The 27,108-nt window shown below is 54.3% G+C and overlaps 1 protein-coding gene across 2 annotated transcripts in view; it reads left to right on the forward strand.

The window, feature by feature from the left end:
* LOC133356968 (alpha-N-acetylneuraminide alpha-2,8-sialyltransferase-like) overlaps positions 1 to 27,108 on the forward strand; it is a 79,439-nt gene that overhangs the window by 20,328 nt on the left and 32,003 nt on the right. Inside the window, exons 2-5 of one of the 2 annotated variants that reach the window (XM_061574695.1) lie at positions 2,596 to 2,638; positions 5,810 to 5,865; positions 22,703 to 22,798; positions 25,995 to 26,072. In XM_061574695.1, coding sequence (XP_061430679.1) covers positions 2,596 to 2,638; positions 5,810 to 5,865; positions 22,703 to 22,798; positions 25,995 to 26,072 — 273 coding nt within the window. The remainder of the gene's footprint in view (positions 1 to 2,595; positions 2,639 to 5,809; positions 5,866 to 22,702; positions 22,799 to 25,994; positions 26,073 to 27,108) is intronic. The other variant, XM_061574696.1, reaches the window with a different exon arrangement.

The raw sequence follows: 27,108 nt of genomic DNA on the forward strand, positions 1-27,108 counted from the left end.
TTGCAAAAGCGACCTGGCTATGACAAATAAGAGCTCGACGAAATGGGATTATCGTGTGGCCATTTCTATCAGCCGCATACTTCAAACACGTGACGTTGATACTAAATGTAGAAGGATAAATCGGAGGACCCGGAGAAAATTTCACGCGACCAAGGGGAGAGAGACACGTACATTCTTAAATATACAGCAGCAGGCGTTAGGGTCGGGATCGAACCCACGACCTCATGTTTACCAGGCGAGGTAGTTAACATCTCCTAGCCACCGTGATGATGATGAGAGAGAGAGACACGCAAACTCCAAATATACAGCATCAGGCGTTAGGGTCGGGATCGAACCCACGACCTCCTGCAAGCCAGGCGAGGTCGTTAACATCTCCTAGTCACCGTGGTGATGATGATGAGAGAGAGAAACACGCAAACTCCAAATATACAGCAGCAGGCGTCAGGGTCGGGATCGAAACCCCTTCGTGTGCCACAGTTTGCCGGCCTTCATCGGGTGCTGCTGCTACTCACAGCACTTGCCCCAATACGTCTCTCAAAGCTACACCTGTGGCGGGGGGTCTTTATCTTTATGGGTGCGTGCGTGGAGGGTAGTAAAAATTCGATTTGCGAAATCTGTTTGTGTTCTGTTAAAATGTCAATCGCATCGCTGTGGGGTGGGGTGGGCGTCTGAACGCGTCGTCGTCTGCGCACAGGTAATTTGGTTAGGAAATCGAGTGGGTGGGTGGGTGAGTGGGTTGGTGGTGGGTGGGTTAGTGACTGCGTGAGCGCGTGAGAAAGTGAGTGAGTGGGTGGGTGGGTTGGTGAGTTAGTGGGTGGGTGAGTGAGTGAGTGGGTGGGTGGGTTGGTGAGTTGGTGGGGGGGTGAGTGAGTGAGTGGGTGGGTGGGTTGGTGGGTGGGTGGGGGGGTGGGTGAGTGGGTGGGTGAGTGGGTGGGTTAGAGGCTGGGTGAGCGCGTGAGAAAGTGAGTGAGTGGGTGGGTTGGTGAGTTGGTGGGTGGGTGAGTGAGTGAGTGGTTGGATTGGTGAGTTGGTGGGTGGGTGAGTGAGTGAGTGAGTGGGTGAATGGGTGGGTAGGTTGGTGGGTGGGTGGGGGGTGGGTTGGTGAGTGGGTGGGTGGGTGGGTGAGTGGGTGGGTGGGTGGGTTAGTGACTGGGTGAGCGCGTGAGAAAGTGAGTGAGTGGGTGGGTGGGTTGGTGAGTTGGTGGGTGAGTGAGTGAGTGGGTGAGTGGGTGGGTTGGTGAGTTAGTGGGTGGGTGAGTGAGTGAGTGGGTGAGTGGGTGGGTGGGTTGGTGGGTGGGTGGGGGGGTGGGTGAGTGGGTGGGTGAGTGGGTGGGTGAGTGGGTGGGTGGGTGGGTTAATGACTGGGTGAGCGCGTGAGAAAGTGAGTGAGTGGGTGGGTGGGTTGGTGAGTTGGTGGGTGGGTGGGTGGGTGAGTGAGTGAGTGAGTGGGTGAGTGCATGAGAAAGTGAGCAGGTGGGTGAGTGGGTTGGTGGGTTGGTGGGTGAGTGGGTGAGTGAGTGGATGAGAAAGTGAGTGGGTTGGTGGGTGGGTGAGTGAGTGGCTGGGTGAGTGCATGAGAAAGTGAGTAGGTGGGTGGGTGAGTGGGTTGGTTGGTTGGTGGGTGAGTGCGTGAGAAAGTGAGTGGATGGGTGAGTGGGTTGGTGAGTTGGTGGGTGGGTGGGTGAGTGAGTGGATGAGAAAGTGAGTGGGTGGGTGAGTGGGTTAGTGGGTTGGTGGGTGGGTGAGTGAATGGGTGAGTACATGAGAAAGTGTGCAGTGGGTGGGTGGGTAAGTGGGTTGGGGAGTTGGTGGTTGGGTGAGTGCGTGAGTAGGTGAGTGCGTGAGAAAGTGAGTGGATGAGTGGGTGAGTGGGTTGGTGGGTTGGTGGGTGGGTGAGTGAGTGGATGAGAAAGTGAGTGGGTGGGTGAGTGGGTTAGTGAGTTGGTGGGTGGGTTAGTGAATGGGTGAGTGCATGAGAAAGTGAGCAGGTGGGTGGGTGGGTAAATGGGTTGGGGAGTTGGTGGGTGAGTGAGTGAGTAGGTGAGTGCGTGAGAAAGTGAGTGGATGAGTGGGTGAGTGGGTTGGTGGGTTGGTGGGTTGGTGGGTGGGTGAGTGAGTGAGCGGATGAGAAAGTGAGTGGGTGGGTGAGTGGGTTGGTGAGTTTGTGGGTGGGTGAGTGAGTGAGTGGGTGAGTGCATGAGAAAGTGAGCAGGTGGGTGGGTGAGTGGGTTGGTTGGTTGGTTGGTTGTTGGGTGAGTGAGTGAGAAAGTGAGTGGATGGGTGAGTGGGTTGGTGGGTTGGTGAGTTGGTGGGTGGGTGAGTGAGTGGGTGAGTACATGAGAAAGTGAGCAGTGGGTGGGTGGGTAAGTGGGTTGGTGAGTGGGTGGGTGGGTGAGTGAGTGGGTGAGTGCGTGATAAAGTAAGTGGATGAGTGGGTGAGTTGGTTGGTGAGTTGGTGGTTGATTGGGCGATTGCCACTATGGAACAACACATTTTGCCTTTGGTTGTTGGAGTTGTTAGCGTCATTTAAGTCTGTCGGGGGAACTAACGACACTCAGGGGACTAACGGCGCTCTGGTTTGCTTTGTCATTGCAGAGCGCTTTCCAGCATGCCACGTGACGTCTTCCAGCACCACCAGGTTCGTCCACTAGCCCACCCCCAGCCACTTCCCACAAGTTTTGCGAGTGAATGAGTGAGCACGTGAGTGAAGCGTGTGAGTGCGCGAGTAAGTGGGTATGTGAGTGCGTGAGTGTGCGAGTGAGTGCGCGAGCGGGTGAGTGAGCGTGTGAGTATCCGAGTAAGTGGGTATGTGAGTGCGTGAGTGTGCGAGTGAGTGAGTGTGCGAGCGAGTGAGTATGCGAGCGAGCGACTGAGGGAGTGTGTGAATGTCCGAGCGAGTGAGTATGTGAGTGAGTGTGCGAGCGAGCGAGTGAGTGTGTGAGTGTGCGGGCGAGTGCGTGAGTGAGTGAGCACGTGAATGAGTGAGTGTGTGAATGTGCGAGTGAGTGTGTGAATGTGCGAGCTAGTGAGTGTGGGAGTGAGTGAGTGTGTGAATTTGCGAGTGAGTGTGTGAGTGAGTGTGCAAGGGAGCGAGTGAGCATGTGAGTGAGCGTGTGACCATGTGAGTGAGTGTGTGAGGCAGTAATTGAGTGAGTGAGCGAGTGAGTGTGTGAGTGAGTGGGGAGCTGTCGTGTAGCAGTTATCGCGCTGCGCTACGAACCCGGCGACTCGAGTTCGATTCCCGCTCACGGCCAACACCGGTGACGATTATCTGAACCGGTCCTGGACCTCCCCTCGGTCGACTCAGCCACAAATGGGTACCTGGTGCGGTGAATAACATCGGCACTTGGGGAGACAAAGGCCGCGGTGCGCGGTGTCGGCCACCCACCCCCTCGTGTGCCGTTCCGGCCTTCGAAAGTGCTCTCTTACAGCACTTGCCCCAACAGTCTGTTAAAGGCAATACGGGGGGGGGGTGTCTTTGTCTTTTTGTAATTTTTTTCGAGCGCCGAGTGAGCTCACGACAGCCTGCGCTTGGTCGACAGCTCGCAAAGCCACGCACGCCGAGTTTCCAGCTCATGGCAGAGTGAGTGCTAAAAAAAGTCGAGATGTCATCCCTGGGGGGGGGGGGGGGGTTTGGGGGGGGGGGGTTGGTGGGGGGTTTATTGCGGACGGGTGTGTTGCGTCGAACGAACAGCGCAGCAGAGCCTCGGCATGCCCCCCACCCCCTCCCCACCCCCTCCCCACCCTCAAGCCTCTGCAGGGTTTACGGGCGAAGTGGCGTCACCGTGAACGACTCCGATGCCATTCGACAACTCGGGTCGCGCGCACGAGAGCGCCTCGAAAGCGGATGGGGGAAACGTGGCGGGGGGGGGGGGTGAAAAGGTGTGGGGGAGGTGGTAGTGGTGGGGGGGGTGAGGTGGGTGGTAGTGGTGGGTGGGGGGGTGGTGGGGGGTGGTGTGGGTGGTAGTGGTAGGGGGGTGGGGGGGGTGGTGAAGGGGTGTGGGGGAGGTGGTAGTGGTGGGGGGGGTGAGGTGGGTGGTAGTGGTGGGTGGGGGGTGGTGTGGGTGGTAGTGGTAGGGGGGTGGGGTGGGGGGGGGGTCAAGGGGTGTGGGGGAGGTGGTGGGTGGGGGGGTCGTAGTGGTGGGGGTTGGGGGTGGTGGGGGGTGGTGTGGGTGGTAGTGGTGGGGGGGAGGGTTAGGGCGGGGGGTGGTGGGGGGGCGTGGTGGGGTGGTGTTGTGGGTGGTAGTGGTGGGAGGGTGGTGGTGGGGGGTGGTGTGGGTGGTAGTGGTGGGGGGGGAGGGTGGGGGGGAGGGTGGGGGTGGGGGGGTGAGGGTGGGGGGGTGGTAGTGGTAGGGGGGTGGGGTGGGGGGGTGGTGGTGGGGTGGTGGGGTGGTGGTGTGGGTGGTGGTGTGGGTGTTGTGTGGGTGGTGGTGGGGTGGTGGTGTGGGTGGTGGTGGAGGGTGGTGGTGGGGGGGTGGGGGTAAGAGTAGCGAACCGCGTCGCACACAGAATCATCGAGGGTTATCTCGCCAAACCCTCTGTCAAAGTGTCGTTCACCACCACCACGTGTGTGTGTGTGTTGGTGTGACCATCACCACCACCACGTGTGTGTGTGTTGGTGTCACCACCACCACCACGTGTGTGTGTGTTGGGGTGACCACCACCACCACGTGTGTGTGTGTTGGTGTGACCACCACCACCACGTGTGTGTGTGTTGGTGTGACCACCACCACCACCACGTGTGTGTGTGTGTTGGTGTGACCACCACCACCACCACGTGTGTGTGTGTGTTGGTGTGACCACCATCACCACCACCAGGTGTGTGTGTGTGTGTTGGTGTGACCACCACCACCACGTGTGTGTGTGTTGGGGTGACCATCACCACCACGTGTGTGTGTGTGTGTGTTGGTGTGACCACCACCACCACCACCACGTGTGTGTGTGTGTGTTGGTGTGACCACCACCACCACCACGTGTGTGTGTGTGTTGGTGTGACCACCACCACCACCACCACGTGTGTGTGTGTGTGTTGGTGTGACCACCACCACCACCACCACGTGTGTGTGTGTGTGTTGGTGTGACCACCATCACCACCACGTGTGTGTGTGTGTTGGGGCCTCCACGGGTGCCTCTGGCTGGGTGCGTCTCCGCGGTGGCTGTGGTCGAGAACTCCGATTTCGGACGACGCCCTCGACGCTCATCGACGTTCACAGTTGTCGTCTCGGACGCCAATTGTCACGTCGCTATTTTTGTTGTTTGCTCGCGATTGTTTAACTACAAAAAGTAAACTGCGGTGCAACTACCCTGATTCAATGCCACCCCTCCCACCCAATACCCCCTCTCCAAACAAAAACCCTATATATTTGCATGATGAAGACATGTTCCGGTATAATCTGGGATTTGTGTGTTCGTTGAACTTGTTTGCGCTGTAGCGCCCATTCAGAGGTGCATGGGAAGGACAACAAACTAAAGTTTAATGCAGTTTTAAGGAAATGGATTGACCCTGACTAGTTGATAATGGAGATGGAGGAGGCTTGGGCAGGAGGCCTCAATCCAGCAGTGGATTTAACCTGGCTGGTTGATGATGATGATGATGGAGGTGAAGGAGGCTTGGGCAGGAAGCCTCCATCCAGCAATGGATTTAACCTGGCTGGTTGATGATGATGGAGGTGAAGGAGGCTTGGGCAGGAGGCCTCAATCCAGCAGTGGATTGACCCTGGCTAGTTGATGACGACGACTGTGTAATCCCACGACCGCCGCACTCAGCAGCTGACCCCAGTGCCCCGTGTGTTTCTCCCCTCGCACGCAGCAGGAGAGGAGGCGAGGCGAGGCGACGGCGGTCGATGGTGAACCCCAGAGCACTGGGTGAGTCCACAGGGCAACAGACAAAGGTCCCCCGTGTAGCCTGCAACGGCCTCTGGGGCAAGTGCTGTTCGCGAGCACCTACGAAGGCCGGCAAGGCACACGAGGGGGTGGGGTGGCCAATACCGCGCCCGGCCGCCTTTGTCTTCCCGGTGGCGATGTTTTTACACACCGCACCAGGTACTCATTTCAGGCTGGGTCGACCTAAGGGAGGCCCAGTACCGGTTCAGATAATCGTTACCGGGATTGGCCGTGAGCGGGGATTGAACTCGGGTCGCCAGGTTCGTAGCAAAGAGCGCTAACCGCTACACTACCGCTCCCCACACACACGCACACACACATGCACACAGTCATACGCACACACACACACGCAGACACGCACACGCACACACACATGCACACACCACACACAGTCAAACGCACACACACACACGCAGACACGCAAACACACATAATGCACACACCACACACACAGTCACACGCACACACACACGCACACACACGCACACACATGCACACACACGCGCACACACACAGTCACACGCACACACACACACGCAGACACGCACACGCACACACACATGCACACACCACACACAGTCAAACGCACACACACACACGCAGACACGCAAACACACATAATGCACACACCACACAAACAGTCACACGCACACACACACGCACATACACATGCACACACACATGCACACACACACAGTCACCCGCACACACACACACGCAGTCACGCACACACACAGGCACACGCAAATACGCGCGCCAGCGACGTTTTACGCGAGCACTTTTAAAATTCCGAATTGAATTACTGCCGTCTCCCACACGCCCATCATGTGACCCCCTGTTTGTGTGTGAGAGACAGAGAGAGACAGGAGAGACACCCAGACCCAGGGCTCAAACTCCCAAGATTTCAGCTGTGCTTGTTCAGAGTCTCCGACATGGCCATTATGAACCGTGCATTAGAGAGAGAGAGACGCCCAGACCCAGGGCTCAAACCCACAAGATTTCAGCTGTGCTGGTTCAGAGTCTCTGACATGGCCATTATGAACCGTGTATTAGAGAGAGAGACACCCAGACCCAGGGCTCAAACCCCCAAGATTTCAGCTGTGTTTGTTCAGAGTCTCTGATATGGCCATTATGAACCGTGTATTAGAGAGAGAGACACCCAGACCCAGATCTCAAACCCCCAAGATTTCAGCTGTGCTTGTTCAGAGTCTCTGACATGGCCATTATGAACCGTGTATTAGAGAGAGAGACGCCCAGACCCAGGGCTCAAACCCCCAAGATTTCAGCTGTGCTGGTTCAGAGTCTCTGACATGGCCATTATGAACCGTGCATTAGAGAGAGAGACACCCAGACCCAGATCTCAAACCCCCAAGATCTCAGCTGTGCTTGTTCAGAGTCTCTGACATGGCCATTATGAACCGTGTATTAGAGAGAGAACCACCCAGACCCAGATCTCAAACCTCCCAAGATCTCAGCTGTGCTTGTTCAGAGTCTATCTGACATGGCCATTATGAACCATGTATTAGAGAGAGAGACGCCCAGACCCAGATCTCAAACCCCCCAAGATCTCAGCTGTGCTTGTTCAGAGTCTCTGACTTGGCCATTATGAACCGTGTATTAGAGAGAGAGACACCCAGACCCAGGGCTCAAACCGCAAAGATCTCAGCTGTATTTGTTCAGAGTCTCTGACTTGGCCATTATGAACCATGTTTTAGAGAGAGAGACGCCCAGACCCAGAGCTCAAACCCCCATTATTTCAACGATGCTGGCTTCATGTCTCCGACATGGCCATTTATGAATTCCGCTGAGCGGGAGAGACACACCCAGACCCTGGGACAAGACCCAGGACCCAGTTCGCCAACCCAGCTGAAGCAGCATTCCAAGCGGCTTAAATCTTCACCACCGCCGCAGCCGCCAACTCAGTCCACCCAGCAGTGTTCACGGATTCCATCACCACCAGTTCGTTTGCAATTGACTGGTCGCGTAGCCGCGGTGGGGTTAAACACGTGGGTAACTCTCACCATTTCCCCAATCCACGGTGGCTAGGAGATGTTAACTCCCTCGCCTGGTACACAGAATGGTCGTGGGTTCGAACCCGACCCTGACGCCTGCTGTTGTATATTTGGAGTTTGCGTGTCTCTCTCTCTCATCATCATCACGGTGGCTAGGAGATGTTAACTCCCTCGCCTGGTATACAGGAGGTCGTGGGTTCGATCCCGACCCTGACGCCTGCTGTATATTTGGCGTTTGCATGTCTCTCTCTCATCATCATCACGGTGGCTCGGAGATGTTAACTACCTCGCCTGGTATACAGGAGGTCGTGGGTTCGATCCCGACCCTGACGCCTGCTGCTGTATATTTGGAGTTTGCGTGTCTCTCTCTCGCATCATCATCACAGTGGCTAGGAGATGTTAACTACCTCGCCTGGTATACAGGAGGTCGTGGGTTCGATCCCGACCCTGACTCCTGCTGCTGCTGTATATTTGGAGTTTGCGTGTCTCTCTCTCTCATCATCATCACGGTGGCTAGGATATGTTAACTACCTCGCCTGGTATACAGGATATTCGTGGGTTCGATCCCGACCCTGATGCCTGCTGCTGTATATTTGGAGTTTGCGTGTCTCTCTCTCATCATCATCACGGTGGCTAGGAGATGTTAACTACCTCGCCTGGTATACAGGAGGTCGTGGGTTCGATCCCGACCCTGACTCCTGCTGCTGCTGTTTATTTGGAGTTTGCGTGTCTCTCTCTCTCATCATCATCACGGTGGCTAGGAGATGTTAACTACCTCGCCTGGTATACAGGATATTCGTGGGTTCGATCCCGACCCTGATGCCTGCTGCTGTATATTTGGAGTTTGTGTGTCTCTCTCTCATCATCATCACGGTGGCTAGGAGATGTTAACTACCTCGCTTGGTGTATAGGAGGTCCTGGGTTCGATCCCGACCCTGACGCCTGCTGCTGTATATTTTAAGTTTGCGTGTCTCTCTCTCTCTCTCAGTGGTCGCGTGGATTCTTCTCCGGAACCTCCGTTTTTTCCCCTCCTAATTTAGAATCGACGTCACGCGTTCAGAGTCTTTGGCTGTTGCTGCAAGTGACCGCACTGTGATGATGATGATGACGACACGCCCACGTGGTTGAAGCTATAATTTGCGATCTCCATGTCACTTTTGAAAAATAACCATTAGGGGCCGTCCATAAATGACGTCACACGATTTCGGACGATTTTTGAACCCCCCCCCCCCCCCGCTCGTCACACATCGTCACAAATATCTGACTCCCCCCCCCCCCCCGCTAGGTGCGTGACGTCATGTATGGGCGGCCCCTAACAGTGGGGGCTTCACCTCATATAATACAAAGTCTAGTTCGTAGGTAACCAAACAAAAAAATACTCATATTCTTGGTTCTTTCGGTAAAGTCACCGAAAGAACCAAGAATATGAATCCCTGCAGTCACGAAAGCTTTAAATCAAAATTTAAAACCTTCACAGTTTAGTTTATTTGTTGGTTTCAACTTGACCAGCCGTGGACGAGGTAGTCCAAGCAAAACCTCTCCACTCGTAGAAGCGAAGAGGCCCTATCCGCCAGCAAGTTGCCGTCGATCGAGCGAGCGAGCGATTACAATGGCTGGGCTTGCGCGTAGGAACATCTTTTGTTTTGGTTCGGTTTGCGTGGCGACGTGGGTGGGTGGGTGGGTCAGGTGGGCCCGGAGCGCCCGGGGGTGGGGGGGGTGGGGGTTCGTCTGTGACGTCAGAGGCTGCGGGGCGGTGCAGGATGCGCTAAGCTCGACTGTGTGGAATTCTTTCGGGGCGCGACCGGGAGATCAGGAAACTCGAGACGTGGGTTGGTGGGTGGGTGGGTGGGTGGGAGGGTGGGTGGGTGGGTTTGTGGGTCGGTGGATGGGTCGGTGGGTGGGTTGGTGGTGGGTGGGTGGGTTGGTGGTGGGTGGGTGGGTGGGAGGGTGGGTGGGTAGGTCGGTGGATGGGTCGGTGGGTGGGTTGGTGGTGGGTGGGTGGGTTGGTGGTGGGTGGGTGGGTGGGTTGGTGGGTGGGAGGGTGGGTGGGTGGGTGGATGGGTCGGTGGGTTGGTGGTGGGTGGGTGGGTCGGTGGGTGGGTGGGTGGGTGGGTTGGTGGTGGGTGGGTGGGTTGGTGGGTGGGTGGATGGGTCGGTGGGTGGGTTGGTGGTGGGTGGGTGGGTGGGTTGGTGGGTGGGTGGGTGGGTGGGTTGGTGGGTTGGTGATGGGTGGGTGGGTGGGTTGGTGGGTGGGTTGGTGGTGGGTGGGTGGGTTGGTGGGTGGGTGGGTTGGTGGGTGGGAGGGTGGGTGGGTGGGTGGATGGGTCGGTGGGTTGGTGGTGGGTGGGTGGGTTGGTGGGTGGGTGGGTGGGTTGGTGGTGGGTGGGTGGGTTGGTGGGTGGGTGGATGGGTCGGTGGGTGGGTTGGTGGTGGGTGGGTGGGTGGGTTGGTGGGTGGGAGGGTGGGTGGGTGGGTGGATGGGTCGGTGGGTTGGTGGTGGGTGGGTGGGTTGGTGGGTGGGTGGGTGGGTTGGTGGTGGGTGGGTGGGTTGGTGGGTGGGTGGATGGGTCGGTGGGTGGGTTGGTGGTGGGTGGGTGGGTGGGTGGGTTGGTGGGTGGGTGGGTGGGTGGGTTGGTGGGTTGGTGATGGGTGGGTGGGTTGGTGGGTGGGTTGGTGGTGGGTGGGTGGGTGGGTTGGTGGGTGGGTTGGTGGGTGGGTTGGTGATGGGTGCGTTTGTTCGTTGGTGGATGGATAGTGGGTGGGTTGGTGGGTGGGTTGGTGATGGGTGGTGGATGGGGGGGGGGGTGGATGGGTTAGGGGTGGGTGGTGAGAAGGGGGGATTGATGAGTTGGTGGGTGGGTTAGTGGTGGGTGGGATGGTGGGTGGGTGGGTGGGTTAGTGGTGGGTGGGTTGGTGGGTGGGTGGTGGATGGGGGGTGGGTAGGGGGGGTGGGTTGGTGGATGGGGGGTGGGTTAGGGGTCGGTGGGTGGGTTGATGGTGGGTGGGGGTGGGCGTGTTGGTGGGTGGGTGGTGAATGAGGGGTGGATGGTGTATGGGTTGGTAAGTGGGTGGTGGTTGGGTGGGTGGTGGGTGGGTTGGTCGTGGGCGTGTTGGTGGATGAGAGGTGGGTGGTGGATGGTGGGTGGGTGGTGGATGGTAGGTGGGTGGGTGGGTGGATGGTGGTAGGTGGGTTGTGGTTGAGTGGTAGGTGGGTTGTGGTTGATGGTTGCGTCAGTGGCTCTACGTTATTTTTAACGCCTCCTCCCCGAAGCCACCTGTAACTTTTACCATTTCATTGCCCCACGTAAAGGGCCCACAGAGTTGCAACGTCGCACTTTTACGAGATACTCTCTAGAGAGCTGTGTAGCCCTTCAACTGATGACTCAACAACGTGGCTCATTGCCGTGCGCATTTTTATAGCAGCCAAACACTCTTAAACGCGTGATGTTCATTCTGAATGTGCAAGTGGAACAAAAAGAACGGAGAACCCGGAAAACAAATCCACGCTATAACGGGGAAAGAGAAAGAGAGACACGCAAACTCCAAATATACAACAGCAGGCGTCGGGATCGAGCCCACGACCTCCTGTATACCAGGCGAGGTAGTTAACATCTCCTAGCCACCGTGATGATGATGAGAGAGAGACACGCAAACTCCAAATATACAGCAGCAGGCGTCAGGGTCGGGATCGAGCCCACGACCTCCTGTATACCAGGCGAGGTAGTTAACATCTCCTAGCCACCGTGATGATGATGAGAGAGAGACACGCAAACTCCAAATATACAACAGCGGGCGTCAGGGTCGGGATCGAGCCCACGACCTCCTGTATACCAGGCGAGGTAGTTAACATCTCCTAGCCACCGTGATGATGATGAGAGAGACACGCAAACTCCAAATATACAGCAGCAGGTGTCAGGGTCGGGATCAAACCCACGACCTCCTGTACACCAGGCGAGGTAGTTAACATCTCCTAGCCACCGTGATGATGATGAGAGAGACACGCAAACTCCAAATATACAGCAGCAGGCGTCATGGTCGGGATCGAGCACACGACCTCCTGTGTACCAGGCGAGGTAGTTAACATCTCCTAGCCACCGTGATGATGATGAGAGAGAGACACGCAAACTCCAAATATACAACAGCAGGCGTCGGGATCGGGATCGAGCCCACGACCTCCTGTAAACCAGGCGAGGTAGTTAACATCTCCTAGCCACCGTGATGATGATGAGAGAGAAAGAGAGACACGCAAACTCCAAATATACAGCAGCAGGCGTCAGGGTTGGGATCGCACCCACGACCTCCTGTATACCAGGTTTAGTTTAAGTCACACAATTCCGTCAGGAGGAGCGGATAGGTGAATCTTTGTTGTAACGATGCATCCTTTGTATAGATATCTCTGTGAGTATCGTTTTGTATCTAAATCAATAGAACTCAGTGTGAGTCTACGGCTATCTGTGAGTCTATGGGTCTCAGTGTGGATATGTGGGCCTCTATGTGAGTCTATGTGTCTCTATGTGAGTACACGGGTGTCTGTGAGTCTATAGGTCTCAGTTTTAATCTATGGGTCTCTGTGGGAGTCTATGGATCTCTGTGTAAATACATGGGTCTCTGTGGGAGTCTATGGGTGCGCTGTGCGAGAGAGTCTATGGGTCTCTATGCGAGTGAGTCTATGGGTGCGCTGTGCGAGAGAGTCTATGGTTCTCTGTGTGAGCGAGTCTACGGGTCTCTATGCGAGCGAGTCTATGGGTCTCTATGCGAGAGAGTTTACGGGTCTCTGTGTGAGTGAGTCTACGGGTCTCTGTGCGAGTGAGTCTACGGGTCTCTGTGTGAGTGAGTTTACGGGTCTCTGTGTGAGTGAGTTTACGGGTCTCTATGCGAGCAATTCTACGGGTCTCTGTGTGAGTGAGTCTGTGGGTCTCTGCGTGAGTGAGTCTACGGGTCTCTATGTGAGTGAGTCTACGTGTCTCTGTGCGAGTGAGTTTACGGGTCTCTGTGTGAGTGAGTCTATGGGTCTCTATGCGAGTGAGTCTATGGGTCTATGTGTGAGTGAGTCTATGGGTCTCTCTGTGAGTGAGTCTATGGGTCTCTGTGCGAGTGAGTTTACGGGTCTCTATGCGAGCGAGTCAATGGGTCTCTATGCGAGTGAGTCTATGGGTCTCTGTGTGAGTGAGTCTATGGGTCTCTGTGTGAGTGAGTCTATGGGTCTCTATGCGAGTGAGTCTACGGGTCTCTATGCGAGTGAGTCCGTGGGTCTCTGTGTGAGTGAGTCTATGGGTCTCTGTGTGAGTGAGTTTATGGGTCTCTGTGCGAGTGAGTCTATGGGTCTCTGTGCGAGTGAGTCTACGGGTCTCTATGCGAGTGAGTCTATGTGTCTCTGTGTGAGTGAGTCTATGGGTCTCTGTGTGAGTGAGTTTATGGGTCTCTGTGCGAGTGAGTCTATGGGTCTCTGTGCGAGTGAGTCTACGGGTCTCTATGCGAGTGAGTCTACGGGTCTCTGTATAAGTGAGTCTATGGGTCTCTGTGTGAGTGAGTCTACGGGTCTCTGTGCGAGTGAGTCTATGGGTCTCTGTGCGAGTGAGTCTATGGGTCTCTGTGCGAGTGAGTCTATGTGTCTCTGTGTGAGTGAGTTTATGGGTCTCTATGCGAGTGAGTGTACGGGTCTCTGTGTGAGTGAGTCTACGGGTATCTGTGCGAGTGAGTCTACGGGTCTCTGTGTGAGCGAGTCTACGGGTCTCTGTGCGAGTGAGTCTATGGGTCTCTGTGCGAGTGAGTCTATGGGTCTCTGTGTGAGTAAGTCTACGGGTCTCTATGTGAGCGAGTCTATGGGTCTCTGTGTGAGTGAGTCTATGGGTCTCTGTGTGAGTGAGTCTATGTGTCTCTGTGTGAGTGAGTTTATGGGTCTCTATGCGAGTGAGTGTACGGGTCTCTGTGTGAGTGAGTCTACGGGTCTCTGTGCGAGTGAGTCTACGGGTTTCTGTGCGAGTGAGTCTATGGGTCTCTGTGCGAGTGAGTCTATGGGTCTCTGTGCGAGTGAGTCTACGGGTCTCTGTGTGAGTGAGTCTACGGGTCTCTGTGCGAGTGAGTCTGTGGGTCTCTGTGCGAGTGAGTCTACGGGTCTCTGTGTGAGTGAGTCTACGGGTCTCTGTGTGAGTGAGTCTATGGGTCTCTGTGTGAGTGAGTCTATGGGTCTCTGTGTGAGTGAGTCTACGGGTCTCTGTGTGAGTGAGTCTATGGGTCTCTATGCGAGCGAGTCTACGGGTCTCTATGCGAGTGAGTCTATGGGTTTTTATGCGAGTGAGTCTATGGGTCTCTGTGCGAGTGAGTCTATGGGTCTCTGTGTGAGCGAGTCTATGAGTCTCTGTGTGAGTGAGTCTATGGGTCTCTGTGTGAGTGAGTCTACGGGTCTCTATGCGAGTGAGTCTACGGGTCTCTGTGTGAGTGAGTCTACGGGTCTCTGTGTGAGTGAGTCTACGGGTCTCTGTGTGAGTGAGTCTATGGGTCTCTATGCGAGTGAGTCTATGGGTCTCTGTGCGAGTGAATCTACGGATCTCCGTGTGAGTGAGTCTACGGGTCTCTGTGTGAGTGAGTCTACGGGTCTCTGTGTGAGTGAGTCTATGGGTCTCTGTGTGAGTGAGTCTATGGGTCTCTGTGTGAGTGAGTTTACGGGTCTCTGTGTGAGCGAGTCTATGGGTCTCTGTGTGAGTGAGTCTATGGGTCTCTGTGTGAGTGAGTCTACGGGTCTCTATGCGAGTGAGTCTACGGGTCTCTGTGTGAGTGAGTCTACGGGTCTCTGTGTGAGTGAGTCTACGGGTCTCTGTGTGAGTGAGTCTACGGGTCTCTATGCGAGTGAGTCTATGGGTCTCTGTGCGAGTGAATCTACGGATCTCCGTGTGAGTGAGTCTACGGGTCTCTGTGTGAGTGAGTCTACGGGTCTCTGTGTGAGTGAGTCTATGGGTCTCTGTGTGAGTGAGTCTATGGGTCTCTGTGTGAGTGAGTTTACGGGTCTCTGTGTGAGCGAGTCTATGGGTCTCTGTGTGAGTGAGTCTATGGGTCTCTGTGTGAGTGAGTCTATGGGTCTCTATGCGAGTGAGTCTACGGGTCTCTGTGCGAGTGAGTCTACGGGTCTCTATGTGAGTGAGTCTACGGGTCTCTATGCGAGTGAGTCTACGGGTCTCTATGCGAGTGAGTCTACGGGTCTCTGTGTGAGTGAGTCTACGGGTCTCTGTGCGAGTGAGTCTACGGGTCTCTATGCGAGTGAGTCTACGGGTCTCTATGCGAGTGAGTCTACGGGTCTCTATGCGAGTGAGTCTACGGGTCTTTATGCGAGTGAGTCTACGGGTCTCTATGCGAGTGAGTCTACGGGTCTCTATGCGAGTGAGTCTATGGGTCTCTGTGCGAGTGAGTCTATGGGTCTCTGTGTGAGTAAGTCTACGGGTCTCTATGTGAGCGAGTCTATGGGTCTCTGTGTGAGTGAGTCTATGGGTCTCTGTGTGAGTGAGTCTATGTGTCTCTGTGTGAGTGAGTTTATGGGTCTCTATGCGAGTGAGTGTACGGGTCTCTGTGTGAGTGAGTCTACGGGTCTCTGTGCGAGTGAGTCTACGGGTTTCTGTGCGAGTGAGTCTATGGGTCTCTGTGCGAGTGAGTCTATGGGTCTCTGTGCGAGTGAGTCTACGGGTCTCTGTGTGAGTGAGTCTACGGGTCTCTGTGCGAGTGAGTCTGTGGGTCTCTGTGCGAGTGAGTCTACGGGTCTCTGTGTGAGTGAGTCTACGGGTCTCTGTGTGAGTGAGTCTATGGGTCTCTGTGTGAGTGAGTCTATGGGTCTCTGTGTGAGTGAGTCTACGGGTCTCTGTGTGAGTGAGTCTATGGGTCTCTATGCGAGCGAGTCTACGGGTCTCTATGCGAGTGAGTCTATGGGTTTTTATGCGAGTGAGTCTATGGGTCTCTGTGCGAGTGAGTCTATGGGTCTCTGTGTGAGCGAGTCTATGAGTCTCTGTGTGAGTGAGTCTATGGGTCTCTGTGTGAGTGAGTCTACGGGTCTCTATGCGAGTGAGTCTACGGGTCTCTGTGTGAGTGAGTCTACGGGTCTCTGTGTGAGTGAGTCTACGGGTCTCTGTGTGAGTGAGTCTATGGGTCTCTATGCGAGTGAGTCTATGGGTCTCTGTGCGAGTGAATCTACGGATCTCCGTGTGAGTGAGTCTACGGGTCTCTGTGTGAGTGAGTCTACGGGTCTCTGTGTGAGTGAGTCTATGGTTCTCTGTGTGAGTGAGTCTATGGTCTCTGTGTGAGTGAGTTTACGGGTCTCTGTGTGAGCGAGTCTATGGGTCTCTGTGTGAGTGAGTCTATGGGTCTCTGTGTGAGTGAGTCTACGGGTCTCTATGCGAGTGAGTCTACGGGTCTCTGTGTGAGTGAGTCTACGGGTCTCTGTGTGAGTGAGTCTACGGGTCTCTGTGTGAGTGAGTCTACGGGTCTCTATGCGAGTGAGTCTATGGGTCTCTGTGCGAGTGAATCTACGGATCTCCGTGTGAGTGAGTCTACGGGTCTCTGTGTGAGTGAGTCTACGGGTCTCTGTGTGAGTGAGTCTATGGGTCTCTGTGTGAGTGAGTCTATGGGTCTCTGTGTGAGTGAGTTTACGGGTCTCTGTGTGAGCGAGTCTATGGGTCTCTGTGTGAGTGAGTCTATGGGTCTCTGTGTGAGTGAGTCTATGGGTCTCTATGCGAGTGAGTCTACGGGTCTCTGTGCGAGTGAGTCTACGGGTCTCTATGTGAGTGAGTCTACGGGTCTCTATGCGAGTGAGTCTACGGGTCTCTATGCGAGTGAGTCTACGGGTCTCTGTGTGAGTGAGTCTACGGGTCTCTGTGCGAGTGAGTCTACGGGTCTCTATGCGAGTGAGTCTACGGGTCTCTATGCGAGTGAGTCTACGGGTCTCTATGCGAGTGAGTCTACGGGTCTTTATGCGAGTGAGTCTACGGGTCTCTATGCGAGTGAGTCTACGGGTCTCTATGCGAGTGAGTCTACGGGTCTCTATGCGAGTGAGTCTACGGGTCTCTATGCGAGTGAGTCTACGGGTCTCTGTGCGAGTGAGTCTACGGGTCTCTGTGCGAGTGAGTCTACGGGTCTCTATGCGAGCGAGTCTACGGGTCTCTGTGTGAGTGAGTCTACGGGTCTCTATGTGAGTGAGTCTATGGGTCTCTGTGCGAGTGAGTCTATGGGTCTCTGTGCGAGTGAGTCTATGGCTCTCTGTGTGAGTGAGTCTATGGGTCTCTGTGCGAGTGAGTCTACAGGTCTCTATGCGAGTGAGTCTACGGGTCTCTGTATGAGTGAGTCTATGGGTCTCTATGTGAGTGAGTCTACGGGTCTCTATGTGAGTGAGTCTATGGGTCTCTGTGCGAGTGAGTCTACGGGTCTCTGTGCGAGTGAGTCTATGGGTCTCTGTGCGAGTGAGTCTACGGGTCTCTATGCGAATGAGTCTACGGGTCTCTGTATGAGTGAGTCTATGGGTCTCTATGTGAGTGAGTCTATGGGTCTCTATGTGAGTGAGTCTATGGGTCTCTGTGCGAGTGAGTCTACGGGTCTCTATGTGAGTGAGTCTATGGGTCTCTGTGCGAGTGAGTCTATGGCTCTCTGTGTGAGTGAGTCTACGGGTCTCTATGTGAGTGAGTCTACGGGTCTCTGTGTGAGTGAGTCTATGGGTCTCTATGTGAGTGAGTCTATGGGTCTCTGTGCGAGTGAGTCTACGGGTCTCTATGTGAGTGAGTCTATGGGTCTCTGTGCGAGTGAGTCTATGGCTCTCTGTGTGAGTGAGTCTACGGGTCTCTATGTGAGTGAGTCTACGGGTCTCTGTGCGAGTGAGTCTACGGGTCTCTGTGAAAGCAAGTTTATGGGTCTCTGTGTGAGTGAGTCTATGGGTCTCCGTGCGAGTGAGTCTACGGGTCTCTGTGCGAGCGAGTCTATAGATCTCTGTGTCAGCACGTCTACGGGTCTCTGTGTGAGTGAGTCTCCGGTTCTCTGTGCGAGTGAGTCTACGGGTCTCTGTGTGACTCTACGGATCGTTTCCTCTGCACACGCCGGACGCTGATGGCGAGTAACAGGCGTGACCTCACACGGAGAGTTGATTGATCATGACGTGACGAGCAGGAGCGGGAGTCGTGAATCCTCCCCTCCTCCCCTTCCTCCTCTTCCTCTGTATGTTCCATTTACGCATCAACACAAACATCATCGTCAACGCCACCACCACCAATCATCATCGAATTTTCCGGTCCATACGGCGTACAGTCATTTCAATACTCGCAAAATGTGCTTATAATGTGTCCATTCGTTGGTGTTTCTCCCTCGTCATTGGACTTTGTACGCTGAACGTGGAGATTTATAAGAGTCACGGGGTGATAAATAAGGTCTGAGTTCCAATGGTGTAAATGCTTCAGCCCGAGCTCTCATACTCTGATGGTGCATTGTCTTTGAGTTGTGCGCCTTTTGGCGTCATCTGGTCCAACACCATGTGAGACTAGGCTCTAAAGAAAGCTGTCTCGGGTGTGGACCAATCAACTTCAAGGACGGTGCATACATTATCAGAGTTATGTTTTTTGTTTGCATTATGACTGCAGGTATTGTGGTCTATGCAAACATGACTCCTTGTAAAAAAAGATGTCAGTTTTGTTGCCAGATAAAAGGGTAAAAAAACAATTATCAATTACACTGGTCAACAAAAAAAACACATTTTTTTTTCTGGCCTGGACTTTTGCAGCTGTTCTAGACTAATTTCAGGGTGCTGATATCCAAATCTGATCTCAGATTTGCTCTATCACATCTCATTTTTATGCTATCGACATACCCCATTTTCATTGATTTTACCCGACATTTACTGTCACTTATGATTGCAAGTTGTTGCGAGTCAGTGACTGCTTTAGTGTTAAAATATGGTGCTGTATTTTTAGGATAGTGTGTTTATAATATCATTTTATGTAGATATCCACATTTATTTTATATTTTTCTTTCGCAGGTTTTATTGAAAATGAAATATTTGATATCTCAAAAACCTGGTGTGATAGACAAAAACCGATGCCAGATTTGTAATCAGCACCCCGAAATTACCTTTAAACCATTGGAATACCTTATGCCAGAAAAAGTGTGTTGACCAGTGTTATCAAGGTCTGAGTTTGTTTGCAATAAGGTAAAGGCACTGATAAGGGGTTGCCATTGCTGTGGTGTCGGAAACCGGTTCGATTGGGAGCGGTCGTGTAGCGGTTAGAGCACTACACTGCGAACTCTGGCCACCCGAGTTCGATTCCCGCTCACGGCCAAAAACGGTGACGATTACATGAACCGGTACTGGGCCTCCCCAAGGTCGACTCGGCCTCAAATGAGTACCTGGTGTGGTGTGTAAACATCGTCACTGGGGGAGACAAAGGCGGCCGGGCGTGGTGCTGGCCACCCACCCCCTCGTGTCCCGTGCCGGCCTTCATAGGTGTTCGCTAACAGCACTTGCCCCAACAATCTGTTGCAGGCTATACGGGGTCTTTGTGTTTTGTTTTTATGTTGTCGGAAACCGGTTCGGTGGTTGTGGACACCCAGATGTTTTGGGGCCAAGCTCCAACTTCAAGAGCTGTCAACAAACACGGTGTGTCTGTGCGTGTGTGTCTGTGTGTGTCTGTGTGTGTGTCTGTGTGTGTGCGTGTGTGTCTGTGTGTATGTGTCTGTGCGTGTGTGTGTGTCTGTGTGTATGTGTCTGTGCGTGTGTGTGTGTCTGTGTGTGTGTCTGTGTGTGTGTCTGTGTGTGAGTGTGTGGTCGCGCGTCTCTGTGTGAGCCTATGGGTTTCTGGTCTGTGTGTAGGTCTATGGGTATCTATGTGGGTCTCCGTGTGGCTCTGTGTGGGTCTATGTGTGGGTCTATGGGTCTTTATGTGGGTCTCTATGTGTGTCTCTGTGTGCGTCTATGGGTCTCTATCTGGGCCTCTGTGTGGGTCTCTGTGGGTCTATGGGTCTCTATGTGGGTCTCTATCTGGGTGTCTGTGTGGGTCTCTGTGTGGGTCTCTGTGTGCGTCTATGGGTCTCTATGTGGGTCTCTGTGTGGGCTCTGTGTGGGTCTATGAGTCTCTATGTGAGTCTTTGTGTGGGTCTATGGGTTTCTATGTCGGTCTTTATCGGGGTCTCTGTGTGGGCTCTGTGTGGGTCTATGGTTCTCTGTGTGGGTCTCTATTGGGGTCTCTGTGTGGGCTCTGTGTGGGTCTATGGGTTTCTATGTCGGTCTCTGTGTGGGCTCTGTGTGGGTCTATGGGTCTCTATGTGGGTCTCTATGTGGGTCTCTGTGTGGATCTCTATGTGGGTCTCTGTGTTGGCTCTGTGTGGGTCTATGGGTCTCTATGTAGGTCTTTGTGTGGGTCTATGGGTCTCTATGTAGGTCTCTGTGTGAGACAATGGGTCTTTATGTGCGTCTCTGTCTGAGTCTATGGGTCTTTATGTGGTTCTCTGTGTGAGTGTATGGATCTCTATGTGGGTCTTTATGTGAGTCTATGAATCTCTATGTGGGTCGTTGTGTGGGTCTATGTATCGCTATGTGGGTCTCTGTCTGAGTCTATGGGTCTTTATGTGGGTCTCCGTGTGAGTCTATGGGTCTCTACGTGGGTCGCTGTGAGGGTCTATGGGTCTCTGTGTGAGTCTATGGGTCTCTATGTGGGTCTCTGCGTGAGTCTATTGGTCTCTATTTGGGTCGCTGTGGGGGTCTGTGGGTCTCTGTGTGAGTCTATGGGTCTCTATGTGGGTCTCTATGTGGGTCGCTGTGAGGGTCTGTGGGTCTCTGAGTCTATGGGTCTCTATGTGGGTCTCTGCGTGAGTCTATGCATCTCTATGCATCTCAGTGTGACTACGCGAGGGGCCGTTCGATCCTCTGCGTGTCATCTCTGCGAGTCTCTGCATTACTGCGCACGCCCGTGGCCCTCTGGCGCCCCGAGCCCGTAACCCACATGCAAGCCCCGGTGCTGCCGTACACACCTCGCGTGCCACGTGGGGGCAGCTGCCACTGGGTGGGGCGCCCCTTGGGCTGGACTGAAGCAGGAATCGCAGAATAAACAGCCACTCAATTTACGACCGAAATTGATTTCGCCACAAATCCGGCTGTCGGCTGATGAAGCTGGTTGTAATTATTGGCGAAACGTCGTACTCAGATTGTAAATGTTGTGGCGTGGCTCTCCAACACACCGGTTAGTGCTGGACTAGTATACTACACTATACACTACACTACTATACACTACACTATACACTAGTGCTGTACCAGTGACGAATTGGCCACGTTCTGTTTACGTGACAAACTGGCTGTGCTGGGCGGTGCCGGGTTTAACAACGCATATACACAATCTAACCCCAAAAATCTGTATTATGGATGATATTGGTTGCGAAAGCCTACTACGTGTTGAACCAAGCTGCTGCTGCAATCGCTTGGCAAAATGTCACCGCAACCTCGCCGCGGAATCGTAAAAGTCCGAGAGGGTTTTACTCCACCGACAGCACGTGCTCAGTGGGTGCAGAAGTCGTCAACTTAATTGGGCAAAGTTTTGTGGCTCACGTGACAACACTTACACGGGGCACTCTTCGATACACCATACCGTGTCAACCCACGTGGTTTACTCCGTATTCTAGCACAGGGGAAATTGAGTTTTCAGGTCCATACGGCGTCGAGACGTTTCAATACGGGCACATTTTTTTTATACTTGTTTGTGTTTCTCCCCTGTGATGGGACTTTGTCGGATGAACGTTGATACACGGTGTGACGAATCAGGTCTGAATTGGTCTGTAATAAGGTAGGGCACTGATAAGGTGTTAGCAGGTATGATATAGACGGAGACCCATCGAGACCCATAGAGACCAAAAGAGATACACAGAGACCCATAGAGATAGATGGAGACGCACAGATATACATAGAGACCAATAGCGATAAATAGATGCAACATACCTGTCAACCGAAACGATTTACCCTGTATTCATAATGTTTCATGCTTTGATACTGGCAAAAATGGATCCCATGATATAGCTGCTCACCCCGAGATATACATGCAACAATACACGTGCATTGTCTTTGTGCTGTTCGCTTTTTGCCATTCTCTGGTCTGCCACTGGTAGTGACACTAGGCCCTAAAGAAGGCTGCTGTCTCTGGTGTAGGCCAAACAGTTTCAAAGACAACGCCCATGTATAATCAGAGCCATGTTTGTTTGCATGGTCACCACAAGTACCGTGTGTGGTTAATGGAGTAACTTGATTCCTGGCAGAAGGTTTCTATTTGGTGTCTAAACATCAGAAATGGTAAAACACCGATTATAATTGTTCACGATTAGGCTGTGTTGGGGTGGTGGTAGTGGCCGCTTTATTGACAAAACTTTTATGTTTACGCAATATAACCTCTAAATCCCCCCCCCCCTGTATTATGGACAACATTGGTTGCGAAAGCCCTGCCACTACCACTACTACCACTACCACCACCGCACCAGGTACTCATTTGAGGCCGAGCTGATCGAGACGATGCCCAGGCCTGGATCTGATCATTGTCACTGGTGGTGGTGGTCGCGGGTGCGGTGGCGCAGCAGCTAGCGCACCGATTTCTATTCCCGCTCACGGCCACCAACCGCCGTGACGGTCACCTGTAGCGCTCATGGGTCTACCCCTAGGTCGACTCGGCCTCAAATGAGTACCCGGCTGCGGTGCGTGGACAACGCCGGTCTCGAAAGCCCTGCCACCCCTCCCCACCGCTGCCACCACGACCGTGCGTTGAACTGTCTCTCGCTTGTTTTTTTTCTTCCTGCACTCGCTTTCTCGCTCCTAGGGCTTCCACTGACCAAGTCCGACAAGTCGCGGCGTCCACCTCTCTTAGCGCGCGCAACGACACCGAGCCACCGGCGGTGCCCTTGGGCAAGTCGAGGTAATTGCGATTAGAGATGACAATTCCCACCCCCCACCCGCCCGCCCGCCAATGTAGCCTTCAACGGGCTGTTGGGGTCACGTGCTGTTCGGTAGCAAGTGAACTAAGAACGTAAACTGTCACATTGATATGAAAATTCTTTTGTCAAGACACTCTTCCTCCTCCAACCCAGCTTAAATATACGCTCCAAGCCTGGTGGTGTTTCATTCAGACGCTGTCTTTCCGACAGACCTGTTCTTCACCTGAGGACAGCTGCTTGCGTTGTGAGAATTTTTTTGTTTAGGTTTTATTTTTATTATTTTATTACTTCCCTTCTACGTGACTTTACCGAAAGAACCAAGAAGATGTCACATTGTTGTTTTGGCAAGCTGTAAGGGTCCACTGAGCCGCTATGTGCCTCTGTTTACATAGTTTAACCGAAGTGGTTCATTGTCGTCGTGTGGAAATTTACAGCAGCAAAATACTCTAAGTGAAATTACACAAAAAACTTGACTTAAAGCTTCCGTGACTGCAGGAATTCATATGCTTTAGGTCTTTCGGTAAAGTCACGTAGATAGGTTCAAAGAAAATAACAAATTAACAAAAAACTACGACGTTTTGATCGCAACACAAGCAGTCGTCATCAGGAAAAGGGGGGTTAGCTTCTAAAGACAACTGTTTATAAAGGTTTGAAATGACCGTAGCCCAAATGTCACCAGCCAATGTTAATGTAAGTGGTGGGCAGCGACTGCGGCGGTGATGGGTTTTCCACAAATCAAAGGGCTGCCAGGTAAACATTTGCATGCTAACTCAATAAAAATGTTTTTACCAGGTAATGCCCCACTTAGCTATGTAGCTCTTTTACAGGTAGGAACAACAGCTTCCACACTGCCCACCAGGGATTATTTGTCTGTCTGTCGTGCATAGCCACGCCCTCGATTTGTAATTCATAGAGTGCTTCGGGCGGGCTCAGCACCACGTGACGCACCGCCACACGCGGCTTGCGCCGTGTGACACGGATCGCACGAATGCGCCGTCCAATCAAGTTCCTACCAGCCCACTCCGAAGGAACGTGTTTCAGAAGCGACCTGACCATCACAATTGATAGCTCAACTAAGCGGCGGCTCATCATCATCATCGTGTGGAAATTTATAGCAGCACCCAAATACTCTGATATGCATGTCTATTCTAAATTTGGAGAGAAAACCCGGAGGACCCGGAGAAAAAGAACACGCGGCCACGGGGAGAGAGACACGCAAACTCCAAATATACAGCAGCAGGCGTCAGGGTCGGGATCGAACCCACAGCCTCCTGTATACCAGGCGAGGTAGTTAACATCTCCTAGCCACCGTGATGATGATGAGAGAGAGACACGCAAACTCCAAATATACAGCAGCAGGCGTCAGGGTCAGGATTGAACCCACAACCTCCTGTATACCCGGCGAGGTAGTTAACATCTCCTAGCCACCGTGTAGCCGTAACTATGAAGGCTGACATGGCACACGGGGGAGTGGGTGGCCAGCAACTACGCCCGGCCGCCTTTGTCTCCCGAGTGGCGATGTTTACACACCGCACCAGGTACTCATTTGAGACCGACTCGACCTAGGGAAGGCCCAGGACCGGTTCAGATCATTGTCACAGGTGGTGGTCGTGGGGAGCGGTGGCGCAGTGGTTAGCGCACTGCGCTATGAACCGGGTGACCTGAGTTCGATTCCTGCTCACGGCCAACACCGGCGACGATTATCTGTAGTGGTCATGGGCCTCCCCCTAGGTCGACTCGGCCTCAAATGAGTACCTGGTGTGGTGTGTAAACATCACCATTGGGGAGACAAAGGCGGCCGGACGTGATTTCTGGCCGCCCGCCCCCTCGTGTGCCACTGTGCCGGCCTTCATAGGTGCTGCACGCTAACAGCACTTGCCCCGGCAGCCCGTTGAGGCTACACAGGGGATCTTTGTCTTTCATTTTTTGGCGGTTGTCAGCGGGCGGGTGGAGTGAGCCCAGTGATTGATGCCGGATCTGTAACCGATTTCTGGTTGTGGCTTTGCTCTCCAACACACCGGTGTGCTATACTAGCGTAGTGGGTTGAAGGAGAGTAAAGACGGCTTGTAGAGGCAACACGTTTATTCAAATAACAACGGTAACAATTCCTAACACAAAGGGGTAGCGGCCCCAATACCCGATACCTAGAGAGGTATAGCCTCCGGACTAGTGTGTCCTATCGACTGGGCTACGTACTCTCGGCCCTCTGGCTAAGGGGCCTTAGGGGAGGCTATCCGACCCGACCCAGCCAAGGTCCTCGGGTCCAACCACTGGTCCACTCGATCCCGGCCCTTAGAAGGACATCGGATCTGCGGGTCCCAGGGTGCTAGCCTAAGCAGGTCTTTAGTCTTCAGCTTGACGATGACTGCTGGACCCATCTAGAGGTCCGGCTTTTATACCCGTTTCAGGGTGTCTCCGCCCCGAGCCATGCCTCCCTTCTAGAACTCTCTAGGGGGCTCTGGAATATCCCCCCAGGCCCTCTCTTGGGGTCTGGGGAGCCCTATTGGCCCAACGAGCCAACTCATCTCACACATTCGTTATACCACCCCCTATTGACACATGCCTGTTGCTACAGGTAAGGATGAATGGGAAATGTCCACAGTGCCAGAGGTCGCAAACGGGTTTTGATTCCTTACCCGTACCCGTACCCGGCCGCACCAGGGTCGCAAACGGGTACCCGTACCCGTACCTGGCCGGGTACGGGTAGCCGGGTATCGGGTAGGGTACGGGTATCGGGTACCCGATTGCGACCTCTGCACAGTGCCCAACTACGCTACTACACTAGTAAGGGATTGGCATGTTCTGTTTACGTGACAAATACAGGGTGCTTCAAAAATGTTTTAACACTTACATGGGACTATCGTTTTTAATGTAAAAAGAGCGGATAATACACTGTAACATGATAACAAATGTGTGTTAATAGCTTCAAAAAGTCAAAAAGTCTCCCACTTGTTCGCCATAGTTGTCAACACACACCTGCAATCTTTTCCAGGTGGTCTCCAGAGCCCCGGAGGCACATTTCTTGTGGTATTGCTGCAAATTTTCATAAGTGTTAACATTTTTTGAAGCGCCCTGTTTTAACGCGACCTAACCCAACAAACCTGGATTAAGGATGACATTTGGTCGCGAAAGCCTACCACGTGTTAAACCCATCTCCGTCGTTTCCTCTTTTCCCAGACCGAAGATGAAAGTCAAACTGAGCCCTCAGTGCCGGCAAACCTTGACGAGCATCGCCAACGACCCTCCGCCAAAGACGTGAGAACACATTGGTTCAACACCCGGACGGGGTGGGGTCGGGGGGGGGTTTGGGTTGTCGTTGTCGACTGAAGCTTTAGGCCAACTTTGGCGTGCTGGGCGCTCCGTGATCCCCGTGGGGACCGCAGGTTCCACGCCGGTGTCGGTGCGGTGGGACGTTAAGCGCTCAGCCACACTCACCGGGTGAGCGACGGGGGGAGCGCCACTCGGCCACGCTCACCAGGTGAGCGATGGGGGGAGCGCCACTCGGCCACGCTCACCGGGTGAGCGACGGGGGGAGGACCACTCGGATTGCTCACCGGGTGAGCAACGGGGGGACCGCTGCTCAGCCACGCTCACCGGGTGAGCGATGGGGGAAGCGCCACTCGGCCACGCTCACCAGGTGAGCGATGGGGGAAGCGCCACTCGGCCACGCTCACCGGGTGAGCGATGGGGGAAGCGCCACTCGGCCACGCTCACCGGGTGAGCAACGGGGGGAGCGCCACTCGGCCACGCTCACCGGGTGAGAGACGGGGGGAGCGCCACTCGGCCACGCTCACCGGGTGAGCGATGGGGGGAGGGCCGCTCGGCCACACTCACCGGGTGAGCGATGGGGGGAGCGCCACTCGGCCACGCTCACCGGGTGAGCGATGGGGGGAGCGCCACTCGGCCACGCTCACCGGGTGAGCGATGGGGGGAGCGCCACTCAGCCACGCTCACCGGGTGAGCGACGGGGGGAGCGCCGCTCGGCCACGCTCACCGGGTGAGCGATGGGGGGAGGGCCGCTCGGCCACGCTCACCGGGTGAGCGATGGGGGGAGGGCCACTCGGATTGCTCACCGGGTGAGCGATGGGGGGACCGTTGCTCGGCCACGCTCACCCGTGGCAGCAGCACTCGAAGGGTCACAGCAAGGTGACCGACTTTCGCTGAGTGACCGGTGGCTCGCCAGTCACAAGGCGGTCGCCGACGCCGCTGCCGGGTCAGGTGACCGGAAATTTGCGCGCGGCGATGGATCGCCGTTTTAAGACTCATTCAAGGCGGCGAAAAAGGCGCCCGT

The sequence above is a fragment of the Lethenteron reissneri genome, chromosome 56 (assembly GCF_015708825.2).
Source record: "Lethenteron reissneri isolate LAM-NWPU_2019-01 chromosome 56, ASM1570882v1, whole genome shotgun sequence".
NCBI lineage: Eukaryota > Metazoa > Chordata > Hyperoartia > Petromyzontiformes > Petromyzontidae > Lethenteron > Lethenteron reissneri.